This window comes from Papio anubis, chromosome 7 (genome assembly GCF_008728515.1).
Source record: "Papio anubis isolate 15944 chromosome 7, Panubis1.0, whole genome shotgun sequence".
Lineage (NCBI taxonomy): Eukaryota > Metazoa > Chordata > Mammalia > Primates > Cercopithecidae > Papio > Papio anubis.
Genome location: NC_044982.1, coordinates 35751032 through 35775736, shown reverse-complemented (window position 1 = coordinate 35775736; position 24705 = coordinate 35751032). Strand labels below are relative to the sequence as shown.

Sequence of the window (24705 nt, the reverse complement as noted above, 5' to 3'; positions counted from 1 at the left end):
TTGGATTTTTAATGTAAACTTTAGAGTCTGCTAGAGAAAGTCTGCAGGAACTTGGTATTTTTATTGGAGTTACACTAAATTTGTAGATCCCTCTGCTGAGAATTTGTATCTTTACAATATTGAATCTCTCCATTTATTTAGTCTTTGTAAGTATCTTTCAGTAGTAGTTTTTCATTTTCTCCATTAAAAGGAAATTTATTATTTTATAGTATTTATGCTACTATAAATTTTTTTATAATTTTGTTTTCCCCCCTAAAATGTTGCAGCTAATTTTGTGTCTAGCAATCTTATTAAACCCCCTTATTAATGATGTTCCCTTGTCTATATGATCACAATTATTTCTAACTTTCTAGTCCTTATACTTCTTGTTTAATTTTTTTCACTGGCTGTGGTTTCTAGCACATGGTTAAGTTGAAATATTATTGGTGTACATCCTTGTCTTTTTTCTAATCTTTAATGTTTTTAAGTTTCACTATTAAGTAAGATCTTTGTTGTAGGTTTTTATTTTTGACATCTCCTTTCCTCGCCTTCCCACTTGTGAATCTCATGTTCTGTTCTGAGGAAAAGAAATTAATAGGAAAATAAATACTTGTATATGTAGAGCCTGTCCCTGTGTGTGGTACATTGTGGCTCTCAATTTGTTGTATGAATGAGTAAGTATAGCAGAACTACTTGAGCTTTATGGTTTTCATTGGTCTCTCTTTTATGTGGTACAGCAGGTAAAAAATGGTTAAATCTTTATTTTAGAGAAAGAATCAGTCAGTAATTTTTTTTTACATTTCTAATGCTTCAGGAAGTAACATCGAATTTTACGATTTGAATACAAACATTTGAAGAAAGATCATGGTTTCTCTATGTTTCTCATGGCAGTAATGCTTATGATATTGTAAACTACAGATCAATTTAAACTGTATGAAGCTGGATTTTAGGTTGTTCTCTGAGAGAGATTATGCTGTTTAGGAACTTTGTTCCTGTGAATATAGGAACTTTGTTTTTTATCTATTCTTATTTTTATGAGCATCATTTTACTCCAGATTTACAAACTTGGTACTATAATGGTGTTGCCAAGTTTCTGATCAAAGCCTGAGCATGAGCAATTAATACGATCCTAATAATCAACAAATTAGTTTGTGAAGACATCTCTGTAATTAGGATTGCACCCCTTCTGCTTTTCTGCCTTTCCCTGTACCTGGTTTGTTTTTTTTCTTAACAGATGGGGAAGTTAAGGCATAAAGGTAGATATTACCTGAATTTGGTGTATTGCTTACTGCAGTAGACCACTTTGCTTCTGTGCGAATAATAAACTACTATGCTTTCCAGGTATGTGCTGAAATCTCCATTGCTGCAAACCTGCAAGTCTTGCCAATAAAGAAAACTCTTACTCAGCTGTTTTATATGTTTAGCTATATTTAGAACATCTACAGCTTGGCTAAGAGTTTTATTTCTGAATTTATAGAGAAGAAAGAAGTGTAGAAATTTTACTAGAGGGTTTTTTTTTTTTTTAAATAAAAACACCTGTTCATTTTTTCTCTTCATCTTTTTTATTCCTTTGATATCTCCTTTCTTCCCATGCATTGTTGTTTGTTGACCGTTAGTTCTAAATCATTATTTCTCAACTGGGGGTAATTTTGTCCCCCAGGGCACATTTAGCAATGTCTGGAGCTTTTTTTGGTTGTCACACTGAGGGGCTGCTACTGGCATCTAGTGGGTAAAGGCCAGAGATGCTGCTAGCCATCCTACAATGCAGTCAGTAATTATGTGCCCCCAAAATGTCAATAGCACTGAGTTTAAAAATCCCTGCTCTAAATAATGGTGTTTACTTTCAGATTTGAACTGGAAAGACACAAATGCCTATTTGGTGTAAGGCAGTATGTTTTCTTAGAAAGAATGAGGGCCAAGTGCAGTGGCTCATACCTGTAATTGTAGCACTTTGGGAGGCCAAGGTGGGAGGATCCCTTGAGGCCAGGATTTTGAGACCAGCCTGGATAATATAGTAAGACTCTGTCTCTACCAAAAAAAAAAAAAAATCAGTCGGGTATGGTGGCATGGGCATGTAGCCCCAGCTACACGGGAGACTGAGGTGGGAGGATCACTTGAGCCCAGGAGTTCGAGACTGCAGTGAACTATGATTGCACCAGTGCACCCTGGCCTGGGTGATAGGGCGAGATCCTGTCTCTTAAAAAAACAAAACAAAACAAAAAAGCAAGAATGTGGGCTTTAGAGTTTCACAGACCTGTTTTTTGTCTTATCTAAGGCCATGCTGGTTATGAGTACCTGTATTCAAGTGTGTGGGAAATAAAGAAAGAGCAGATATGATAACTTATTTGCAGAATGCTGAGGAGGTATTATTGCTGTCCTCCTCTTCCACCTGAACTCCATCTACCAGTGACTCAGTTTATGTTTCATTCCTTCTCTGAGACTTTAGGCAAGTTTTTATGCCTTTGGTTTTCAGTTTTTTCAACTGTAAGAGGAGAATAATAGCACTTTTAAATATTAGGGCAGGTTTCATCAGAAAATGCAAATAGAGCACAAACTCCTATGACTGGATATAATAAGTACTTAGCAAATATTTGTTTTTATTATATTATTATTATTATTTTGAGACAGGGTCTTGCTCTGTTGCCCAGGCTGGAGTGCAGTGGTGCAGTCATAACTAACTGCAGCCTTTACCTCCCAGGCTAAGTCTGTGTGCTCACCTCAGCCCCTTGAGTTGCTGGGAGTACAGGCACATGCCACTAACCCTGGGTAATGTTTTTGTAGAGATGGGGTTTTGTCATGTTGCCCAGTCTGGTCTCAAACTCCTGGGCTCAAGTGATCTGCCCATCTTGGCCTCCCAAAGTGCTAGGATTACAGGCATGAACCACATACCCAGCATGTTTTTATTTATTATTAATAATAACTGTATGTTCAGATTGTAGTAATTTGGACTTGCTATCAGAAGTGATGTATAAAACTAGGCAGGATTATCCATCAGTTGATGACTGGATAAACAAATGTGGTTTATCCATAGAGTGGAATATTATTTGACTATAAAAAGGAGTGAAATACTGATGCATGCTGCAATATGGATGAACCTTGAAAACATTATGCTAAGTGAAAGAAGCCAGATACAAAACATCACATATAATTCCATTTATATAGAATGTCCAGAACAGGGAAATCTGTAGAGACAGAATCTAGATTAATGGTTGTCTAGGGCTAAGGAGGATGGAAAGTGATGGGTAGTAATGGTTAAAGGGGCTTGTTTTTGAGATGATAAAAATGCTCTAAAATTGGCTTTGGCGGTGGTTTAATAATTTAATGAATATGCTAAAAACCACTGAATTATACAGCTTAAAAGGGTGAATTGTATGATATGTGAATCATATTTCAATAAAGTTGATGTGTGTGTGTGTGTGTGTGTGTGTGTGTGTGTGTGTGTGTATAGACTAGGCAAGATGAGGGCTCTCTCTCCTTTCTGTGTTATTTCATTTCTTAATCTGTACCTTGCTCTCCATCTTCTGATTTCTTTGGATCTCACTTAGAGGATGCATTCTAGTGGAGAAACCCTAATATTGCTGAATAATCATTGCTAATTCAGTGTGGTGATAGTGCCTCTATATACACACTTAAAGTTTTTCCAATTTAGAAAAATTTCTCCTCTGGCCTACATAGTTTGTATGAATTAACACCAGACAGCTTTTAAACGTGAGCATGTTCTACATTTCTCACACATGAGTATTTGTATACTGAATTGGCCATATGTTTACCTGAGTTCCAATATATTTTATTTTTATAATTGAATAGTAAGTTAGAAAGCTAGTTTTCTTTGTTGAACCTTAGTTAGCTGACTGTAGTCAATGGCTTACAGTTAGGAACCTGTTAAGCAAACAGGGACATTATAATTATGAGATCATAGATAATAAAAACACTAGAATTCAAACTGCTATACTGTTAAATATTTAAATGGAAAATTATACATTGCTTATATCTTTTGATTGCAGCTGTCAAAATATTCTACCCAAAAAAGCTTAAGGGAATTTGCTACTCACATTACTGAGAAGTCTGCATGTGAGGGATGTCTTCAGATGCAGTGTTTCAAACTGTCACTTCATGTCCCTGCTTCTCTTCTTCTAGCCAGGTTCTGTTCTTTTCTATTAGTTGGCTTCTTAGAACAGACTCCCACTTAATGTTTGTAAGATGGCTGCAGCACCTCCAGGCCTTAAGTCTCAACATTAAGAGTAGCAGATATAGAGAAATATCCTCTCACCAATAAGACACTCCTGGCCTGATTCATACTAGCCTGGGTTGGGTCCTGTGCTTATTCTAGAGCTAATCTCAATGACCAGAAGAATGGGATATGCTGATGACTTTGGACAGTAGAGCCCAATCCTAAACCTGGGGGTGGGGTCAACATTACCCAAAAACTTGTAAGAGTTTGGGATGAGGTGGTTTACCTGAAGAATTTGGTGTTGCTTTTTTTTTTTTTTTTTTTTAATAATCAGAAAGTTGAATTGGATGCCAGATAGCAAGATACATCCTCTGTAATATCCAACACATACATTGTAACTTTTATCCAGATAATAGCAAAAAAAAAAAAAAAAATTATTGACTACTTACTCTGTTTATACCAGGTAGAATGAGTAAAAAATCTCTGGGCAAAAAGTAGGATTATGACTTATGCTAAGAGTTGTCTTCCTAAGGAACCTTATGTAGCATTTTCTAAGTTTTGTGAAATTTGGTGTGTGGTTTTTCCCTGTAAATCTGGGTTACTGTTATCTGTAAGTACTGTGTTTGGGCTTCTCCAGGGCTTTGAACCTAGTACTTTTCTCTCTCTTGTCTTTCTATGTCGTTACTACGTAGCATCACTTTCCTTTTTTAACCTTGGCCTTCTAAACATGTATGGATCTAAAATCTTAGGTTTCCAGTTCTGTAAAACAAGTTAGTATTCTAGTTAAATTCTGTTTACTTGAAGAATACAAATACAAATAGCTTGACCAGGGCGACTTTTCTCTTGTGTGTTCATCACTGTATCACGCAGCTCATTCGGACTGATCTCGCGGGGAGTCGTTAATGTAATATCTGATTACATCCTGTGTTTACAATTGAACAATTTCTCTTTGCTCTTGGGAAGCAAATGGCAATCATTTCTTTGCGAGAGTGGTTTGATAGCACATATCATAACATATTTAGTATGCTATAATTGTAATTAATGCCAGTTTCTAATGTTGGATTGGATGTAGACCGTTTGGAATAAGAGAGTTTTACGTATTTTCAAGTAGCGATGTGGTGATAAAATAGTTCCAATTATCAGACTTGTAAATGAAGAATGATCATTGTTTACCTTTTTTGCTATTTGGTTGATTTAAAAATCAGATCTCTTAGTTTTGTAGAAAAAAGTGTAACTTAAAAAATTAACAAAGGAAAAGCATTGGAGTCAAAATAACGACAGTTACTCTTTTTCTCATTTTTTTCTCCACAGTGATCCTGGTGGAGGGATTGAAATGTCTGAGTTTATCCGAGAGGCCACACCCCCAGTTGGTTGCAGTTCCAGAAATTCTTATGCCGGTCTAGATCCAAGCAACCAGGTAGGAACCTGTGCTGTTTTATTTTGCCTTTTTCCCTCCTCCTTGCCTGGTCTCCGTTATTCTCATGTCTTTAAGTCGGCTGATGTTTTGTCATATTTTTCTGATTAATATTTTTTAATTGTTTATTAATAACATCTTTAGTAATATTCTTTTTAACTTACTTTTCACATTGATTAATTACATATTTTTGAGCATTACTACAGACTCATCTTTGGGTGTATAGTTTTGATTATAACGATTGTGAATACCTTTAGGAAATTTAGGTTCCACCTTGCACTGTTTTATTTACCTTCACATCATCTGTATTGGAGAGGTGTAGATGTCTGTGGTTACCCCCGGTTTAAATGTGGCCAAAAAATAAAAATAAAAGTAAATGCTGAAAATCTCTCAGTGTTCAAGATGTTGAATGGTAAGCCTAAAAGTAAAATACAAATTTGCTTTTACCAGTTTTAATGTCTTTCTACTATGTAACTTTTAACTTAAAATGGTAACTCTTAAAGTATTACTTCAAAACTTGGCTGGACCTTTGCTGCTCTAGTTCTCTTACTCATCCTAAATACCTGGATACTAATCAAAGTCCCAGTTACTCCTACTGTTCTTCTCAGCAGATGATTTCATTGGGTAGAGTAAAATTCTATGAACTGTGTTGGAAATGTTCACGGTCTTCTCATAGTAGACCTTTACATAACTATAGGTTTTAGTGGTTGTTATGTCAGTCCTTTCATTACATAGAAAAAGAAATAGCTGATTTATATCAGGGTCTGGACTAGACCTCACTTCTCACTCCAGTCTTCCTGTTATCATACGACACAGCTTGTGGATTGAAACCATTCTTCTCTTTTCTCCTGCCTTTCTGTCCTAGAGAGAGACTTAGTCATCCTTATTTTCTGGTGTAACTAACTTCTTGTAACTATCCTACATTTCTCAAGATTTTCAAACACCTTATGGTGTTGACCCTTTCTCTTGCAGATGGAGTACTTATTTATATGGCACTTTATAAGGCTCTACAGAGTAGATTTTCCTCTTTTTTTCCTCCTGTCTTATATACTGCCTTATGTACAGTTGACTTTAAATTAATGATTGCTAATTATCTTTATGTGTCTAGGTAATAAAACATTAGAGGTAGATCAGACCTAGCTTCTCATTTAACAAATGAGTAAATAGCAGACATAATTCTGCCAATTTTGTCCTGTAGTCTTCTACTCCTCTGCATTGGTAGCCCTAAGAACAATGTTATGAAAAACACTATATGAATCAAAATCTTGAACAGGGTCTTGTTTTCTAATATATTTTGATAGAAGATTTGACTCTATTTGATTAGCATGTTCATGATTTAAAGTGAATGACTAAACTGTTGAAGGTAACAGTTTTGGTTGTGATCGATTATAGTACAGAACATGTAGGTTCTTAAATTTGTCTTCCTTCCATAACAAACTCATAGAATGGGAGATGTCAGAGTTTTTTTGTTGTTGTTGTTGTTGTTGTTGTTTGTTTGTTTAAAGACTGTGAAAAGAGCTATGACATATTAATTAGATTGATACTTTTTTTTTTCTGAGATAGAATCTTGCTCTGTCATCCAGGCTGGAGTGCAGTGGCACAATCTTGACTCACTGCAACCTCCGTTTCCCAGGTTCAAGCCGTTCTCGTGCCTCAGCCTCCCAAGTAGCTGGGATTACAGGTGTCTGCCACCACACCTGGCTAATTTTTTTGCATTTTTAGTAGAGACAGGGTTCACCATGTTGCCCAGACTGCCTCGAGCTCCTGACCTCAGGTGATCTGCCCACCTCAGCCTCCCAAAGTGCTGGGATTACAGATGTGAGCCACCATGCTCAGCCTTAGATTGATACTTTTTGTTACAAATTTTACAATGCCTTTTTGAAGACAAGGGTTACTATCCTTGATCCTGTTTTTTTTTTTTTTGTTGGCCTTGTGTTTTTCTCAGTTTCTTTTTATAGAATGAAATAACTCAATTCTTGAATATGGCTGCATGTTTTGTATTCTTAATTAACCCTGGGCTTTCTTCTTATTGACAAATGTAGGTAGTATCAGACCCCCAGAAAGTAAGCCTAGATTTCTCCAATCATCTTTTGGAGACCTTTTTTCCTTTTTGTAATAGGACAGATGGAAGGGCCAGCAATGGCCAGGCACTTTTGGATCCTGTGACCTTGGCATCCTGTCTGTTGGAACTTGCCTGTTTGTTTTAGGGAGGGAGTCCCTTATTGACTGTGATTAAAGCATGTGTGCATGTTGTTAAACACACAGCATACCTTTTACTTAAAATAATAACTTTTTAATAAAAATGGGCAAATATTGGACGTTATTGTGCTACTTGGATTTTAGTGTTTTCGTTTTATAATGTTTATGACAAAATAAATGGTGCCATAATTATTCTTACCCTTTAGAGAAGCTGAAGTGAGGAGGTAGAGTCTGACTGTGTGCAGATTGCTGGAGATGTTACCGTTATAGACATACTGTTGTTTCTTGTATGTGTTTTATTATAGAATGTGTAAGATACTGCTACGCATTATGGTATTTTATGTGAATTTCTTGTGTACTAAACCGTGAACCCGCTGACCATAGTAGCTACATTGCAGTCATTGTTACCATTCTTTCCTTCACCTCTGCCTTTTTCCCTTTCATCTTCTACCCTCCATTTCCATTCTTTCTTTTCTCCACCTTCATCCTCTCCTTACCTCCTTCTCTTTCCTTTTGTCACTTTTCTACCTTCAAATATTTTAGTGCCCAATAGTATTCAAGGCATTCTACTTAGTGTGGGTTGGGGAGTGGGTCTTATACTGAAAGAGATTGTGATCTTATAGTAGATGTGATATCAGTAACCAAAGATAAAGATGTGATATATTTACCAAGGGGCCAGGCGTGGTGACTTATGCCTGTAATCTCAGCACTTTGGGAGGCCGAGGCAGGTGGATCACGAGGTCAGGAGATCAAGACCAGCCTGGCTAATATGGTGAAACCCTGTGTCTACTAAAAATACAAAAAATTAGCTGGGCGTGGTGGCATGCACCCGTAGTCCCAGCTACCCAGGAGGCCGAGGCAGGAGAATAGCTTGAACTTGGGAGGTGGAGGTTGCAGTGAGCTGAGATGGCACCACTGCACTCTAGCCTGGGCAACAGAGCGAGACTCTGTCTCAAAAAACAAACAAACAAAAAAAAACTGAAGTAAAAATTGCTGTAGGAATGGTACAGAAGAAGAGCTAATGATTTCATAGGATAAAGTAATTGTTTCCAGCTGGAGAGACAGGCATAGCTTCTTGGTGGAGGTGGCCTTGCCTGATATGCTCTCTAGTTAGAAGTAACCTTTCTTCCCTGGTATCCATAATCCTTCCTATGGCACTTGTCATAGAGAAGAAACAGTGGAATATTTTAGTTTATGCAAAGCACTTAAATAAAAAACTTCACCCCCAGGTGTAGAAACATACTATTTTTTCTTAATTTTTAAATTTTCATTTTTAGGAAATTTAACAAGTGAGGGTAAACAGGAAAATTAAAATAATACATAATGTCATAATTGATTGTATCATGAACATTAATATCATTAAGTGTTTTTCTACAGTGACACTTTGGGGAATGCATTGCATTTGGATGTACTATAGTTTATATTCTGGACGCCCTGTTGTTTCACATGTAAATAGTCATGATTCTTAGATATTTTGAGGGGAAGTATAATGCAGAAAAGTATGAAGAATAAAATGTAACTACTCTATTATACCTGTTAAGAATGTTTTTGTCAGCAAGTAGTAGAATACTCAACTAATAGTGACTTAAAGAAATAGTTGTTTTTCACCTAAATCTGGAGGTGATTGTGTGACATTTATTTAGCAGCCTAATGTTAGGCCTCTGGATTGGCATCTCTGCAGTTCTCTAGGCTTTTTCCTCAGGGTTGCAGGATGAGCACAGAAGCTTCAATCAAGACCCTGTTTGAAAAGTTAGGAAGCAAGCAGTGGTGTGGGACAGAGATTTTCCTTGATCACTTTCTTCTCAGACACACAAAGACGTTTTCCTGAAGCCCTCCAGCACATTCTCCCACACGTTCATTCACCAGAACTAGTTCATATACCTACCTCTAGACTGGGGACTGGGCCCACTTCTCATATATCAGAAGGTGTATGACTAATTTTGGAACAAAATAGGGAGATTGTTAAAGAAGGAGAAAGGGAATACTTTGTGAGCTTCTGAGCAAATGACTACCATATCCATATTAAATTTTTTTTTTTTAAATTTTAAATTCCTAGATGGGTATCCATAAAATGGTGTTTTTGTTTTCTTGTTTGTGTTTAAATTTCTGTTTAGGAAGTTATGTTTAATTCTAGTAGAAAAATAGCATATGTTAATTCTGTAACTTATGTAGCAGGTGTAAGAATGAAACTTTCTTTTGTGATAAAATGCTTTTTTGGTTTTTTCTTGCTGGCAAATTGCAATGTCTTTTATGGCTAATTGAAAGCAGAAATTAGGAAAAACTAGAAGAACCAAGCTTAATAAAATAGTTCAAAATTATTACAAAGCTTATTTTTTATTGACTAACTCAAGAGTTTATTTGTAGTTTCAACCTATATATGTATGCTTATTTTTATTTACTTTTTCACTGGCATGTAACTTATACAGCATAGTACATACCTTCAGTGTACAGCTAAGTAAATTTTTACATCTGTGTGCACCCATTCAGTTGCCATCCAGATCAAGAAAGGCCCTCATGCCCCTTCAAAGTCAACATTAACCTATATTTTGAGTGTATTTTTTGTGATATACACCTAACTAAATCAAACCAATGAAGAGGAAGACTTAGTAAAGTATAAAGTATTATATGAATGTTCTTAATTTTATTTTACAATGCTAACTTTGCTTGACTGTTTTCTTCTTAGAATCCATGGAAACAAGTTATAGGAAGAGTTGCTGAGACTTGCTGATTTAGTAACTGTTATGTTATCTTTGATTTCCTTAATGTGGAATTTGTAGTACTTATTTATATTATTTTCATGGTAGTATAATAAATAATGGCTGTGAAATTTTAGGAAAGTGTTAAACTATCTTGAATATAAGCACTAAAAGCTCAACAATCAGGTTTTAATTTTCTCCTTACAGTTTGTGCTAAAAATTCCTTTTTCATGGATGCCTTAGACTTTTATTGATTTATTTTTTAATGTTCTGTCTATGAAGAAGTACTTACTTTTTGTCTCCAACTAAAGAAGGTACATAATGATACACTAACAATTTGATGGTAAGACTTAATGTTGCACTTGGTAGCATATGTTAATGTTTGTCTGCCAAACCTTCCTTTTATACCCTAAGAAGTCTAAATGTATTTCAGGTAGACATAAAGCCTGGTTTTGCTTTTGTTTATAACATGAACATATCATGGTGTAGTATAAAAATGACAGTTGTATGACATGAGTTGCTTGAGATTGGAGGATCTGGCTTTTGGTGGGGCTCCATCAGTCCTGAGCACACAGAGGGATTGGGTAGCTCTGCACATCAGTAAGACACATGCAGCCTGTGCCACAGCCAACAGGTTAAGTGGCTCCAATAGAGCTTGTCCAACAAGTATCTTTTAATATTGATAAAAGTGACCAATAACATGTTTTGGTCATATAATTTTGTTTGATAATCTTGCTAGTCTGTATTGATAATGACATAGCTAGCATTTTAATTAGTTTTACTTACTTCATGTCATATTTTCAGATTGGATCTGGTTCCTCGCGTCTTGGAACAGCAGCAACTATTAAAGGTAGGTGTGATCTAACTTAAAAGTTGCCCCTGACTTTCCCTTTCATTTTGGTTGTAGTGAAGGTAACAGTATTATACATTCACATGTAATGAAAAAAATCATTCTTGAAATTATTTTATAGATAAAATTATCTTATCTTATTAAAAGTTGCTTGACTATTAAAGGTAGATGTGATCTAACTTGAAAGTTGCCTCTGACTTTCCCTTTCATTTTGGTTGTAGTGAAGGTAACAGTACTGTACTTTCAAATGTAATGAAAAAAATCATTCTTTAAATTATTTTATAGATAAAATTATTTATCTTATTAAAGGTTGCTTGACTTACATTGTGTTCTCTTTCATCATCCAAATTTCACAAAAGTGACCACTTACATTACATTGCATGAATTACATAAGTTTTGATCTACAAGAAACTTCCTTGCCTTAGAGGGAAAACACTTTTGTGGGTTTTAGTGGGGTTCATGGAAAACTAAATAATGTGATGTGAAACCTTTGAGTATGGGCACAAATGAAACAACAAAAAAAAGTAAGTTATTTTCTGCTGTTTGATCTATTCAGATAATTCATATTGTTTTTACCCTACAGTTTTTTAGGTTACTAATTTTCCCTGGGAAGGAAATTCATGTTGGTTCGAGTTATGTAATTTGCATTCCTTTTAAAAATCCACTTCTTTTTAAAGAAATAGTTTTATTAGTTTACATTTTGAAGCTTTCCATGTTATATTGTTTGGTTTGTAGTTCTGTGAGAATAATTAAATGCTCTGATAGTCCATGATACTTCCTGTTAGTTCAGTGCATCTTCCATTATTGTAACCTTTGATACACAAAAACTGCTTTAGTTGATAGACATCAGTACTCCTTGATGTATTAATACTTCCTTGGTTGGGCCACACTACGGCCTTACTGTTAATATAAGGTCCTCACATGTTTCTCTTAACTTTGTAGGAGATACAGACACTGCCAAGACTTCTGATGATATCAGTTTAAGTCTGGGCCAAAGTTCTAGTCTTTGTAAGGAAGGAAGTGAAGAACAAGGTAAGAACATTATACTTTACCATGATGTCATATACTGTGGTGATCAGAGTTAATTTGTAGAATATACTGTGTACAATCTGGCAGGAGTTTATAACAATTTAATATGGTATTTAAGGAAACATTAATATAAAATGTTACTGGGATAGTAGTAATACAGAGTTATACAGGCTTTTAGCTTACTGGAACTCAGTTATACATGTTCTGCCAGATAAATATGGAGAAATTCTATGAGCATATGCCCCAGAGTGAATATGAGATGAGAGATAAGAATCTGCTATTCTTTTAGTTGGTCAGACCAAGTAGCCCAGCTTAGGGATAACCTAGTATGTAAAACTGTTACTTTCCTTCGGTACAATCTCTAAATGCCAGCTGCTTCATCTCCTGCCAACTGCAAAAACAGCAATAAGTTTTGACGTAGTGTCTTAGTTCATGTGCATTGCTATAAAGAAATACCTGAGACTGGGTAACTTGTAAAGAAAAGAGGTATATTTGGCTTACGGTTCTTCAGGCTGTACAAGAAGCATGGTGCCAGCACCTGCTTCTGGTGAGAACCTCAGGAAGCTTCCAATCATGGTGGAAGGGGAAGGGGAGCTGGCATGTCACATGGTGAGAGAGGACGAGAAGAGAGAGGGGAGGGGTGCCATGCCTGCTCTGTTAAACAGTCAGCTCTTGTGTGAACTAATAAACTGAGAATTCACTCATTACCGCAGAGGTGGCAGCAAGCCATTCATGAAGGATCCACCCTCATGACTCAAACACCTCCCACCAGGCCCCATGTCTAACATTGGTGATCCACATGAAATTTGGAGGGGGACAAATAGCCAAACCATATCACAGAGAAGTAACTTGCTGTTGGACCTACTGAGAAACCGTGCATCTATTACCAACATGGTACCTTCCTGTAGCAGATTGTTAATAGAAATTTTGGCTATTTGTGATTTTTTTTCTTCAACTCAATTGTAAATGAATATTTTGAATTTTATTGAGTCTTTTTAAACTCACATTTTCATGTTTGATTTCCAGTTTTCAAACATAAAGCAACAGATATGTCATCCCCATTTTCTAATGGAGATTTTCCAAAGTTCTGTAATCAGAACCTGAACCAGAACTAGGTTAGAAACTTTTCTCACTATTGCCACCGTGTTATAACCCTGTTATTTTTATTAACCTACGGGTGATGTTTGATGGGCAGACAGGCTGACAAATTTTTTATTCTTAATTATGAAACTTGTTTATGAGGCTACAAACGGATAACTAAATTATGACATTTGCCCATTCATTTAATATTTTTCCCAGGTTGATTTCTTACAAGCATGTTTTGTTACCGTTGGAATTTTAAGTTTATTATTGTAACTCTCTCCTTTTTTTGAATTACCGTACCCTCTCATTGTTTCTTTGCTTCTGTGGACTCTCTTATCTAACCTTATACCTCATTCCTAAAACCGAAAAGACCTTTACATGTACTGTGTGGGCGGGGCACAGTGGCTCATGCCTGTAATCCCAGCACTTTGGGAGGCTGAGGTGGGTGGAGTTTGAGACCAGCCTGGGCAACATGGCGAAACCCTGTCTCTACTAAAAATACAAAAATTATCCAGGATAGTGGTGCACACCTGTAATCCTAGTTACTCAGGAGGCTGAGGCACGAGAATTGCTTGAACCTGAGAGGCAGAAGTTGTAGTGAGCCGAGATCATGTGACTGCACTCCAGCCTGGGTGACACTCAAATAAATAAACAAACACACATACATAGGTACGTACATATGTATGTACGTACTGTGTGGTATGGAAACTTAAAAAGAAAATTAAAGGTGAATCAACTGGCTGTGGTGGCTGATGCCTGTAACCCCAGCATTTTGGGAGGCCAAGGCAGGAGGATTGCTTGAGTCCAGGAGTTTGAATCCAGCCTTGGTAACATAGTGAGATGCCTGTCTCTACAAAAAATAATAAAAAAATTTAGCCAGGCATGATGGTATGTGCCTATAGTCTCAGCTGCTTGGGAGGCTGAGGTGGGAGGATCGCTTGATCCCAGGAGGCTGAGGTAGCAGTAAGCTGTGATAATGCCACTGCACTCCAGCCTGGGCAACAGAGGGAGACCCTTTCTCTCTCAATCAGTCAACCAATCAATCAGTCAATATCAATTTCTTTGAGAAGTACAATATCCTTTTCTATAATATGAGACCATCACAGTGTCTCAACAACTAGATAATAATCTTAGAGGGGTTGGTGCCCTTGCGTTTAGGGATTATATATCTTATTTTATATCTGGAAAGTACCATATACAAACAAGATTTTTATAGTCTGGTAGGTTGGGAATTATATACACACAGATCTACCCTTGCAACTATATATTAACATAGACAGTGATGTCTAACATTCACTGGGTGCATACTATTGGTCAAGTTTGGGGTCGGCATACTTTTCTGTGAAGGACCAAATAGCTTTGTAGGCCATGTGGTCTCTCTTGCTACTTAGCTACTCAACTCTGCCACTGTAGAGTGAAAGGAGTCATAAACAATACATAAATAGTGGGCATGGCTGTGCCAGCCTAAAATTTGGTTTACAGAAACAAGTTTGAGGGCTGGATTTGGCTTCATGGGGCTTAGTTTGTCAACCCCTGGTTTAAGTCCTCTTCTAAGCATTTTATATGCATTTACCCAGTTAATCTTCACTATAAACATTTGAAGTTGGTACTGTTATTATTCTCACTTTACAGATGAACATGTTACTGCTTAGAGAGAAGTTATAAGAAACTTGCTCAGAGTCACGCAGCTACAAAGTGACAGTCCTATAATCCAAATCTGGTTTTGAATTAGGCTTTTTAAAATCTATACTATACTACTTTCATATAGTTTTAAAACTTGCTTTTATCATGCAACATTTTTCCGTATATTTAACATTTAAAAAATATTGTTGAGTACTCTTGGCACTGTTTTAAGTACTGGAAGTAAATCAGTGAACAAAAAGACAAAAAGTTCCACTCTCATGTGGCTTCCATACTATTAATATGGAATCATACCGGTAGAAATCAACATATACTGTAGTAAGTAGAGACAGAAGATAGGGATTGGTGGGGACTAGGGAAACTTTAATTTTAAATAGAGCAGTTAAGGGCAAGCCTCTCTGAGAGCAAAGACCTGAAGAAGGAGGAGTGAGCTCTCAGGATATCTGAGGGGAGGGGCCCCCTCCACGCAGAGGGAACAACAAGGGCAAAGCCCCAAAGTGGAAGCATGCCTGTCAAGTTTGAGAGATACTGTGGCTGGCTCAGAGTAAGTGAAGGGCCAAACAGTATGGAGTTTTGTAAGCCATCTTAAATGTGCTAATTTTAATTCTGAGTGAGATGAGGAACTGCTAAAGGGTTGTATTTCATTTCGGCGGAATCACTCTGGCTCCTATTTTGAGGAATATATTAAAAGGGGCAAAAGTTGAAGCAGGAGCTCACTTAGCAGATGATTGCAGCAATCCAGAGCACAGATCAGAGTAGTGAGAAGTAGTCTGACTGTGTGTGTGTAAGATACTAAAAAGATAGGTTATGGATTTGGATATACTGTGTGAGAGAAGTAGTGGTCATGGATGACTCAAAGGCTTTTGAGTTAAGCATCAGGGAGGATGGGGGCCTGCCACCTGAAGCGGGGAAGACTGAGGAGGAGCAGATTCGGGGTGGGGAGAGCATGGAGGGTAAGTTAGGGGGTTCAGTTCAGGGCATATCAGGTGCTGTTAGACCTGTATACAGCAGTGAGTAGATAGGTCCAGATTTCAGATAAGAGGTCTGTGTTGGGGGTTTTAGATTCAGGAGTTGTCAGTGGATAAATAAAAACAACAAAAATCAGTCATATCAGTTAAGGGGTTGGGTATTATGAAGTTGATGAAGTATCAGGGCAAGTATACTTGTTAGCTGCTTGGGGTTTCTGTGGCCTGACTTCTTGATCCAAATCCCTTTTCCTAGCTATGGTTTGGCACCACCTAGTGGCAAATGTTCATGCTGGCTTTAATACCATTTGGGACTCTTACTCCTGTGGTTTGGATTTACAGGACAATGGCCTTTAGTTAGTTGGTTAACAGTTAGTTATTAGTTGACACTCATTTTGTCACCTGATTCAGGATAACTGGGGGAAAACAGGATATTGGGGTGTATCTTCAACTTTTTCACTTCTAAGATAATCTACAGTTTCCCTGCCTCTTGCTCATGTCTTCCCTTTCCAAGATCAGAACTTCAGACCGTACCCATGTGAATATGAGGGCTGGGTAGAAGGTAGAGGAACTAGTTACAGGTATTTTTGAATTTTGGTTTGTCATGGGGATAGAGAACTGGATGAGATTTACAAAGAGGGGTATAGGTAGAAAAGTGAAAAGTTCTAGCTGGGTGCCATGCTCACACCTGTAATCCCAGCACTTTGAGAGGCCAAGGTGGGAGGGTCGCTTGAGGCCAGGAGTTCAGTACCAGCCTGGGCAACATGGTGAAACCCTGTCTCTAAGAAAAACTATAAAAAATTACATGGGTGTGGTGCTGTGCACCTGTGGCCCAGCTACTTGAGAGGCTGAGGCAGGAGGATTGCTTGAGCCTGGGAGATCAAGACTGCAGTGAGCCATGATTGCACCACTGCACTCCAGCCTGAGTGACAGAGCAAGACTCTGTCTCAAAAGAAGAAAAGAAAAAGTGAAAAGTTTTAAGATCTGAACCCTGTGCCTCTTTAGTTTAAGAAGTCCAGGAGACTGAGTAGGAACAATTAGTGAGATCAAAGGAAAAGCAAGACTGTTATCCCCGTGTGATCAAGGAGAATGGACTGGCCACCTTCATCACGTGCTGCTTATAGGTCAGGTGACGTGAAGACTGAGACCTGACCATTGGATTGAACAGTGTAGAGGGTGTCGGTGACCTTGATAAGCACAGTCTTAGGGGAGTTGAATTGGAATACAAAGAGAGAATTGGAGGGGAAGAATCAGACAATGAATATAGACAACTCTTTCAGTGAATTTTTGTAAAGATGATAGCAAGCAGGAGAAGTAAAGATAAAGGAGGGATTTCGATTTTGTAAGATGTTGTAAGAGAAATAACAGCATGTTTGTATAATTGATTATTATCCATAATCAATTGATGGGGATGATCAGAGAGAGAAAGAAGGTACAATTTTTGTTTATAAAAGTAATATATATGTTAACTTTAGAAAATATAGTTAAGTATGAAGAAAAAATTTATACCTCTGCCACTGAGAAACTTCTTTTTGCATATCACTTTTTTCATATTTTTTTGCTTTGATATAATTCAGTGGTTTTTAGAATATTATGCATCCATCACCACTATCTAAATCAAGAACATTTTCATTACGCAGAAAGAAACCTGTACCCATTACACTCCCCATTTCCTCTTCAAGCAGCCCCTGACAACCTCCAGTTTACTTTCTGTTTCTATGAATTTGCCTATTCTGGACATTTCATATAAACACAATTATATGTGTTTTTTTAATGTGTCTGGCTTCTTTCACTTACCTTATTCTGGCATGTATCAGGATGTTATTTCTTTTTATGGCTAACTGTGGTATATCACTTTTCACATTTATAAAAATATATGCACGTATTCCATTAGCATTCATTTAAACTTACAGAACTGGATTTTTTTTTTTTTTTTTTTTTTGAGACTGAGTCTTGCTCTGTTGCCCAGGCTGGAGTGCAGTGGTGAAATCTCAACTCACTGCAACCTTTGCCTCCCGGGTTCAAGCAATTCTCCTGCTTCACCCTCTCAAGTAGCTGGGATTACAGGCACCCACCACCACACCCGGCTAATTTTTCTATTTTTAGTAGAGACGGGGTTTCACCACGTTGGCCAGGCTGATCTCAAACTCCTGACCTCATGATCCATCTGCCTTGGCCTCCCAAAGTACTGGGATTACAGGCATGAGCCACTGCACCTGGCCAGTGCTACCTTTTTCACTGAATTATTTTCTCATATTATTACATAATCTTTGAAATTTTTTTTTGTGCCTGTATGAAATTATTAGTGGACTACATTTTCAACCATTATTTATAGGACATTGTTATACTTTTTGTGCTTTAAGAACTTTTATAATAACATGACATGAACAACTTTGTGCTAAAACCTTGGACGCATATTTGACTCTATCCTTTAGCAACGATTTCTTACCTTCAATTCAAGAATACCTTTTCAAGTTTCTTGGCCATATTGCGAGATTGCTTTAAGAAGGTTACACCAGTTGGTACCACCATGAGCAGTATGCCTTTCTTATTCTAAATGCCACTAATAACAATTGTTTAAAAAAAGTTTGATTTGATGAAAAATAGTATCTCTTTGTGTTGATTTGAGCCTCTTAACTTTGATATAATTTTTTTCATATGGGTAACAGTAAGAAAAAATGTATTTATTTGAAAATTTCCTGAAACCACCTAAATTTTTTCTGACAAAATTTAACCTTTTGTGGTATATTTGTTTAGCAGTATTGAAAAAAGTGCATGTATTAAAGTAAGTTTGGCTGTGTCTTTTAAAATGAAATACTTATATTTCTGTTTTATCAATTCCTCAGAAGGAAGTTGGTTTTGATCATTAGCATTTAAAAAATCTTTTGTTATCTTAGATTTAGTGATTTTCAACTACTTGCTCAGAGTCGCTAAGTTTTCTGTAAAATTCATATCCTTGAAATGTGAATATCACACCAACTGATAGTTGCTTTATTAGAGATATAGAGTTTTTAGAAATAACTATATCTCTATTTAATTATATCTCTATATAATTTAATACTACAAAAAATACAATGCTAGCTTTTAAATTTTGATATTTAGAAGATATAAGAACCCAACCACTGTAGCAGCTGTGTTGGGAAAATAATAAAGAACATGGGTTTTACTTACCTTGAAAACTTTAAAACGTAAGATAAAGTATAATTGGACATTTATAAACTCCAATTTTTATGGTACACTCCAGAGGCTATCCGTGAGTTTTTAATTAATTAATCATAGCAAAATCTACATTTAGATTTTTAAAAAGTACATAAACATTTTTAATAACTCATTCCTTTCTTTTAATCTTAGGGAGAAATGTCTACTTTGGTCATTGAGATTCTACTGGGAAGACTCAGATTTACTATAGAATCTATTATTTTACTTCGTCTATCCATCTATGACAAATAAGACAATAATTTTTATTTTTATTGAACTAACAGCAGGTTCAAATGTCCTTGTCTGGCAAAACATATATTTAAAAATCAGCTATTTTGCAGTTTGGTTGTCAAGCTATATTCCAAGATAAATTACAATGTAGGTAGGTAGGTAGGTGCATTGATTTATATCTATATTTACATTTATATATATAGTATGTATGATAAGTCACTAATCACTGGTCTGGATGGAGGGTTAAAGCAGTGATCTTACAGATACAAGAATATAAGTATTTTTTTCATGAAGTATTTTATAATTGCTATACCAATAATGAAAGATAAAAATTCAATATTTTACTCTGTAATTATTGCTGTTTTTACCATTCTGAACAGCAAGAGGATGTCTTAACATCATTATATCTTGTTTGGGCATTGGTCAGCCTATTTTTGTTGGTTTGTTTCTGATTACTCTAGGTTTTCTTGATTTGTAAAATAATTGTGTTAGCTTTTTGAAAGGATTTTAATATTGTGTTAGGTAAAATAATGATAGCCACCTTTAATTGTGACGGCATTGTGTCAAGCAATATATGTTATTAGCTCAGTTATTTCCTTGCCTATGACTCAGTGAAGTTGATGTCCCATTTTACAAATAAGGAAACAGATTTACAGGGGGTAACCCAAAGTTACCAAGTTAGTAAGTTGTAGACAGAGCTTGCCTAGAAATCCAGGCCTATTTTAAGTATAATCCTTTGTTGCCTCTTATTTTATTGTTGATAGTCTATAGAACTCTTTCTGAGGCCAATTGAAGAACTCAAAGTTTGGAAGTTCAGTTCAGTTCAGTTCGTGAGTAGAATGCTTTCTTTGTGCAGCTGTGAAACAGAAAGCAGCTCTTTGGTGAACTACTTGAGAAATTGTTTATACTTGATTTACTGTATGCAGTGAATTCTTGCCATTGTGAAACAGTAGAAAAGCAGATCATACATTTATTTTAACATTTCCAAACATGTGTTTGAAACAGATTTGGCAACTGATCGGAAGCTCTTTCGTCTTGTCTCCAATGACTCCTTCATCTCTATTCAGCCTTCCTTATCCTCTTGTGGACAGGACTTGCCAAGGGACTTCAGTGACAAAGTGAGCCTGCCAAGTCATAACCAGCACCACCACCATGTTGATCAGTCTCTGTCCAGTGCCTGTGACACAGAAGTAGCTTCTCTTGTACCTTTACACTCACACTCTTATAGAAAAGACCACCGGCCGCGAGGTGTACCGCGGACTTCTAGCTCTGCTGTAGCTTTTCCAGACACTTCAATGAATGATTTTCCCCTTTATCAGCAAAGACGTGGGTTAGATCCAGTTAGTGAGTTAGAATCTTCCAAGCCTCTTTCTGGATCCAAAGAATCCTTGGTGGAAAATTCTGGTTTATCTGGGGAATTTCAGCTTGCTGGTGACTTGAAAATCAATACTTCTCAGCCACCCACAAAAAGTGGGAAGAGCAAACCTTTGAAAGCAGAAAAAAGCATGGACAGCTTGAGGAGCCTGAGCACACGGAGTAGTGGGTCAACAGAAAGCTACTGTAGTGGAACGGACCGGGACACTAACAGTACTGTCAGCAGCTATAAAAGTGAGCAGACCAGCTCAACTCACGTAGAGAGCGTCTTGTCAGAGCATGAGGAGTCTCCTAAAGCAGGAACAAAAAGTGGGAGGAAAAAGGAGTGCTGTGCAGGCCCAGAGGAGAAGAATAGCTGTGCCAGTGACAAAAGGACTAGCAGTGAAAAGATTGCCATGGAAGTGAGTACCAACAGTGAGGTTCATGAGGCCAAGGACCCCACCCCCTCCGAAGAGGTGCACAACCAGAGAGGTCTTAGCCCCTCTGCATCTGAAGAAGCCAATAAAAATCCCCATGCAAATGAATTTACTTCCCAAGGGGACAGACCACCTGGGAACACTCCGGAAAACAAAGAAGAGAAGAGTGATAAGTCAGCTGTTTCTGTGGATTCCAAAGTGTGTAAAGATGTTGGTGGAAAGCAAAAGGAAGGGGATGTTCGACCTAAATCTTCTAGCGTAATCCATCGGACAGCTTCTGCCCACAAGTCAGGCAGGAGACGGACAGGAAAAAAACGGGCTAGCAGTTTTGATTCAAGCCGGCATAGGGACTATGTTTGCTTTCGAGGAGTTTCTGGCACCAAGCCACACAGTGCTATATTTTGTCGTGACGAAGACTCTAGTGATCAAAGTGACTTGAGTAGAGCATCAAGTGTTCAGTCTGCTCACCAGTTCAGCAGTGATAGCTCATCTAGCACTACTTCTCATTCCTGTCAGTCTCCTGAGGGCAGATACAGTGCTCTAAAGACCAAACACACTCATAAAGAAAGGGGCACAGACTCTGAACACACACACAAAGCTCATTTGGTTCCTGAAGGAACCAGCAAAAAGCGTGCAACACGACGGACTTCTAGCACAAATAGTGCCAAGACTCGTGCCCGAGTGTTGAGCCTGGACAGTGGCACAGTAGCGTGTTTGAATGACTCAAACAGGTTAATGGCACCTGAAAGTATAAAGCCCTTAACCACTTCAAAATCAGATCTTGAGGCCAAAGAGGGAGAGGTGCTAGATGAGCTATCTTTATTAGGACGGGCTTCCCAGTTAGAGACAGTCACTCGATCTAGGAATAGCTTGCCAAACCAGGTTGCATTTCCTGAAGGGGAAGAGCAAGATGCAGTCAGTGGAGGTAAGTGAACTGTAAGAAGAGATTTCTCTAAGAGTCACTGCTTTTTCATACTATTAATTAGAGTAGTACTTACTAAAATAAGCTTCTGTTAATATTACCCCTTCCACTGTGTTATTAAAATAAGCTTTCTTGAATGGAGAAGTAGGTGGTTATCTTAGAAAAGGTTTTGGTATGAACCCCAAGAACGTATTTTTTTGGTTGCAATACTTGAATATGTCAATTTGTTCTTGATGGTGTCAAGAACACCAGTTTCTAAGCCAGTTGCCACCTGTTAATATTTTGCTGGGAATAACAAAAATTAGCCCTCTTCCTTTTTATAACAATAACAACAATAAAATATGTAGTTATTTAAGGGCACCAAACCAGTTTCAGTCATCTCTTATACAGTATATGACACTGAACTTTCAAAGTTAGATCACTCAGCCTGTTATATAAGAGTTTTCCAAATATTGCTTTAAATCTGATTATGTACATTGAGAATTGTGGCTCTTTTTTTAAGTCTGTATCTTTGGTTTTATTTCTTGCTTACTCAAGGTTCAGGTGTTAGGAAAATACTATTTTTTTCTATAATTTCACACGTTATTCTTAAAGTTTATTAAATTCAGATGTGTAGTTTATATTGGCATTTGGTATCCATTAATTGATGTAAGATGCCTCCATAATAACAGTGATGGTGTTCTGGTTAAAGTAATAGCTTATTTATTTCAGGTTTTTGGAGAATTGTGCAAATTTGGATAGGTGATTTTATATTCTGTCAGTGTGTGTGTTGACCTCTTTATTTCAGAGTTGTTATTTCTTGTTGTTTTCTTCTGTCCAAGATAGTTTGTTTATTTGGTTCTGGTTTTTATGGAATCTGCTTCTTGAATAGAATCGAAAAATCAGGTCTTTTGTTGTTAGTACCTTAGTTTTTTTAGCCTCTACCCCCATTCCCTTTATTTATGCTTCTGTCTTTAAAGTTTATGGTCTGTTTGATATAGTAATGTTCAGTCACTTATTAAAAGTTAAGCTGGATTTTGTTTGTACAAACATTCTGAAACATATGAATATATGCTTTTTCTCAAAGATGTGAATTTCACCCAAAGTATTTTAAAAGTCCATGTTGTGGTAAACATTTTCCTAGATTTTTTTGGGTGAAGTTTCTAGCCAGATTATTTCTAATGGGAACATAAAGAAATTATCTAGTACCTGAAGAAAAATGTAGTTTATCAAACGTAAATATTGAGAACTAACTATATCTGAAGTGGTTATAACCATTTGGTGACAATAGAGTAATTAAATTCTCTCGAGTCTCTGACCTGGATATAGTTCTCTTTTTTTGTAAACAACCTGAAATGCTTGTAGTGATTTCTCACACAAATCATATCAGGTATGTTCACAGTATGCAGGAAACCACTGGATTTTAAAATATAGCTTAATTTTTAAAGTTATCAAAATGAATTTTAAGTGAACATGCTATGGTAGAAAAATATTACTGTTCTGAATACTGCTGAAAAGTAAATACTGAAAAAATATGTACAAAAGTATGTAGTAAATTCATACCTTTATATTTGAAATGTCATTTCCTTTTCATGGATACTGTTTTTTAGGAAAAGTTACTTGAAAGGTGTTATTTGCTTCTCAGTGCTGTTCTTTAAGCTGTATTAGCCCTCATTTTTCCAGGCTCTAGCTTTTGTTTTCTTTTGTTTGTACTCATTTCCTTTTATTTATTTAAATAACTCCATTAAATGTTAATAAGAAATAATGAAATAAAAATATCTTCTTTGGTGGAAGAAATGTAATAGTCTGTGTGCTGTTTAAAACTTTTTTTTTTGCCTAGGGAAGACATTGCACAGGCTATTTTTATTTGAGCTTCACTGGGTTTAGAATACAAATAAGAGCAAAACTAAAGCACTTAAATGTGTTGGGAGTTTTTTAATTGGTTTTTATCATAACTAAATATAGGGGTTTTGTTGGGAGTTTATTTGGGCTTTTTGAAAGTTTGGAGGTGGTAGGAGGGGATTTGTTTTGGTTCTCATTATTTAAAAATTACAGAGACTCTCAAATACTGTTTAAAGATATTTGTTTATGTTAACATTACCTGTTATAGCACTGTCTGACAATTTAGAAGAAATGTTTCTGGGCTGTCCTCCCTTACATACTGTACTACTGAAACCTGTCAACCAATCATGTTACTGCTTGGCCATTCATATACCTAGGCATAAGCCATAGATAGAGTTTGTCCTGAAGAATATGAAGGTGTGGATAACCGATTTCTTTTCGTTTTATTTTAAGGTAGGTGGTGGTGGTAGTGTGGAGAGATGGAATTCAGGAAATATACTTTAAAGTACTAAAATAAAGTACTCTAAAATAGGAGGTAATCTAGTGACATGGAGTCAAATACCTTTGTTAATATGTGGGCTCCACTGTTGTGACTCTAGGAAATCTACTTATAAACCTCAGCTTCCTCATCTTAGAACGAGATGATTATAGTATCTATCTCATAGGGTTGTTGTGAGGACTAGGCAGTTAATACACGAAAATGCTTATAACAGGGC

General features: G+C 36.7%; 1 protein-coding gene across 10 annotated transcripts in view; it reads left to right on the top strand.

The window, feature by feature from the left end:
* The window catches only part of PCNX1 (pecanex 1), a 203654-nt gene that overhangs the window by 44488 nt on the left and 134461 nt on the right, over positions 1 to 24705 (top strand). For 8 of the 10 annotated variants that reach the window (XM_003901999.4, XM_009211866.4, XM_017961304.3 and 5 more), the window contains 4 exons: positions 5462 to 5567; positions 11264 to 11309; positions 12252 to 12341; positions 20462 to 22171. In XM_003901999.4, the coding sequence (XP_003902048.3) occupies positions 5462 to 5567; positions 11264 to 11309; positions 12252 to 12341; positions 20462 to 22171 (1952 nt within the window). Of the gene's footprint in view, positions 1 to 5461; positions 5568 to 11263; positions 11310 to 12251; positions 12342 to 19407; positions 19616 to 20461; positions 22172 to 24705 lie in introns of those variants that run through there. The other 2 variants (XM_009211867.4, XM_021941335.2) reach the window with 2 other exon arrangements.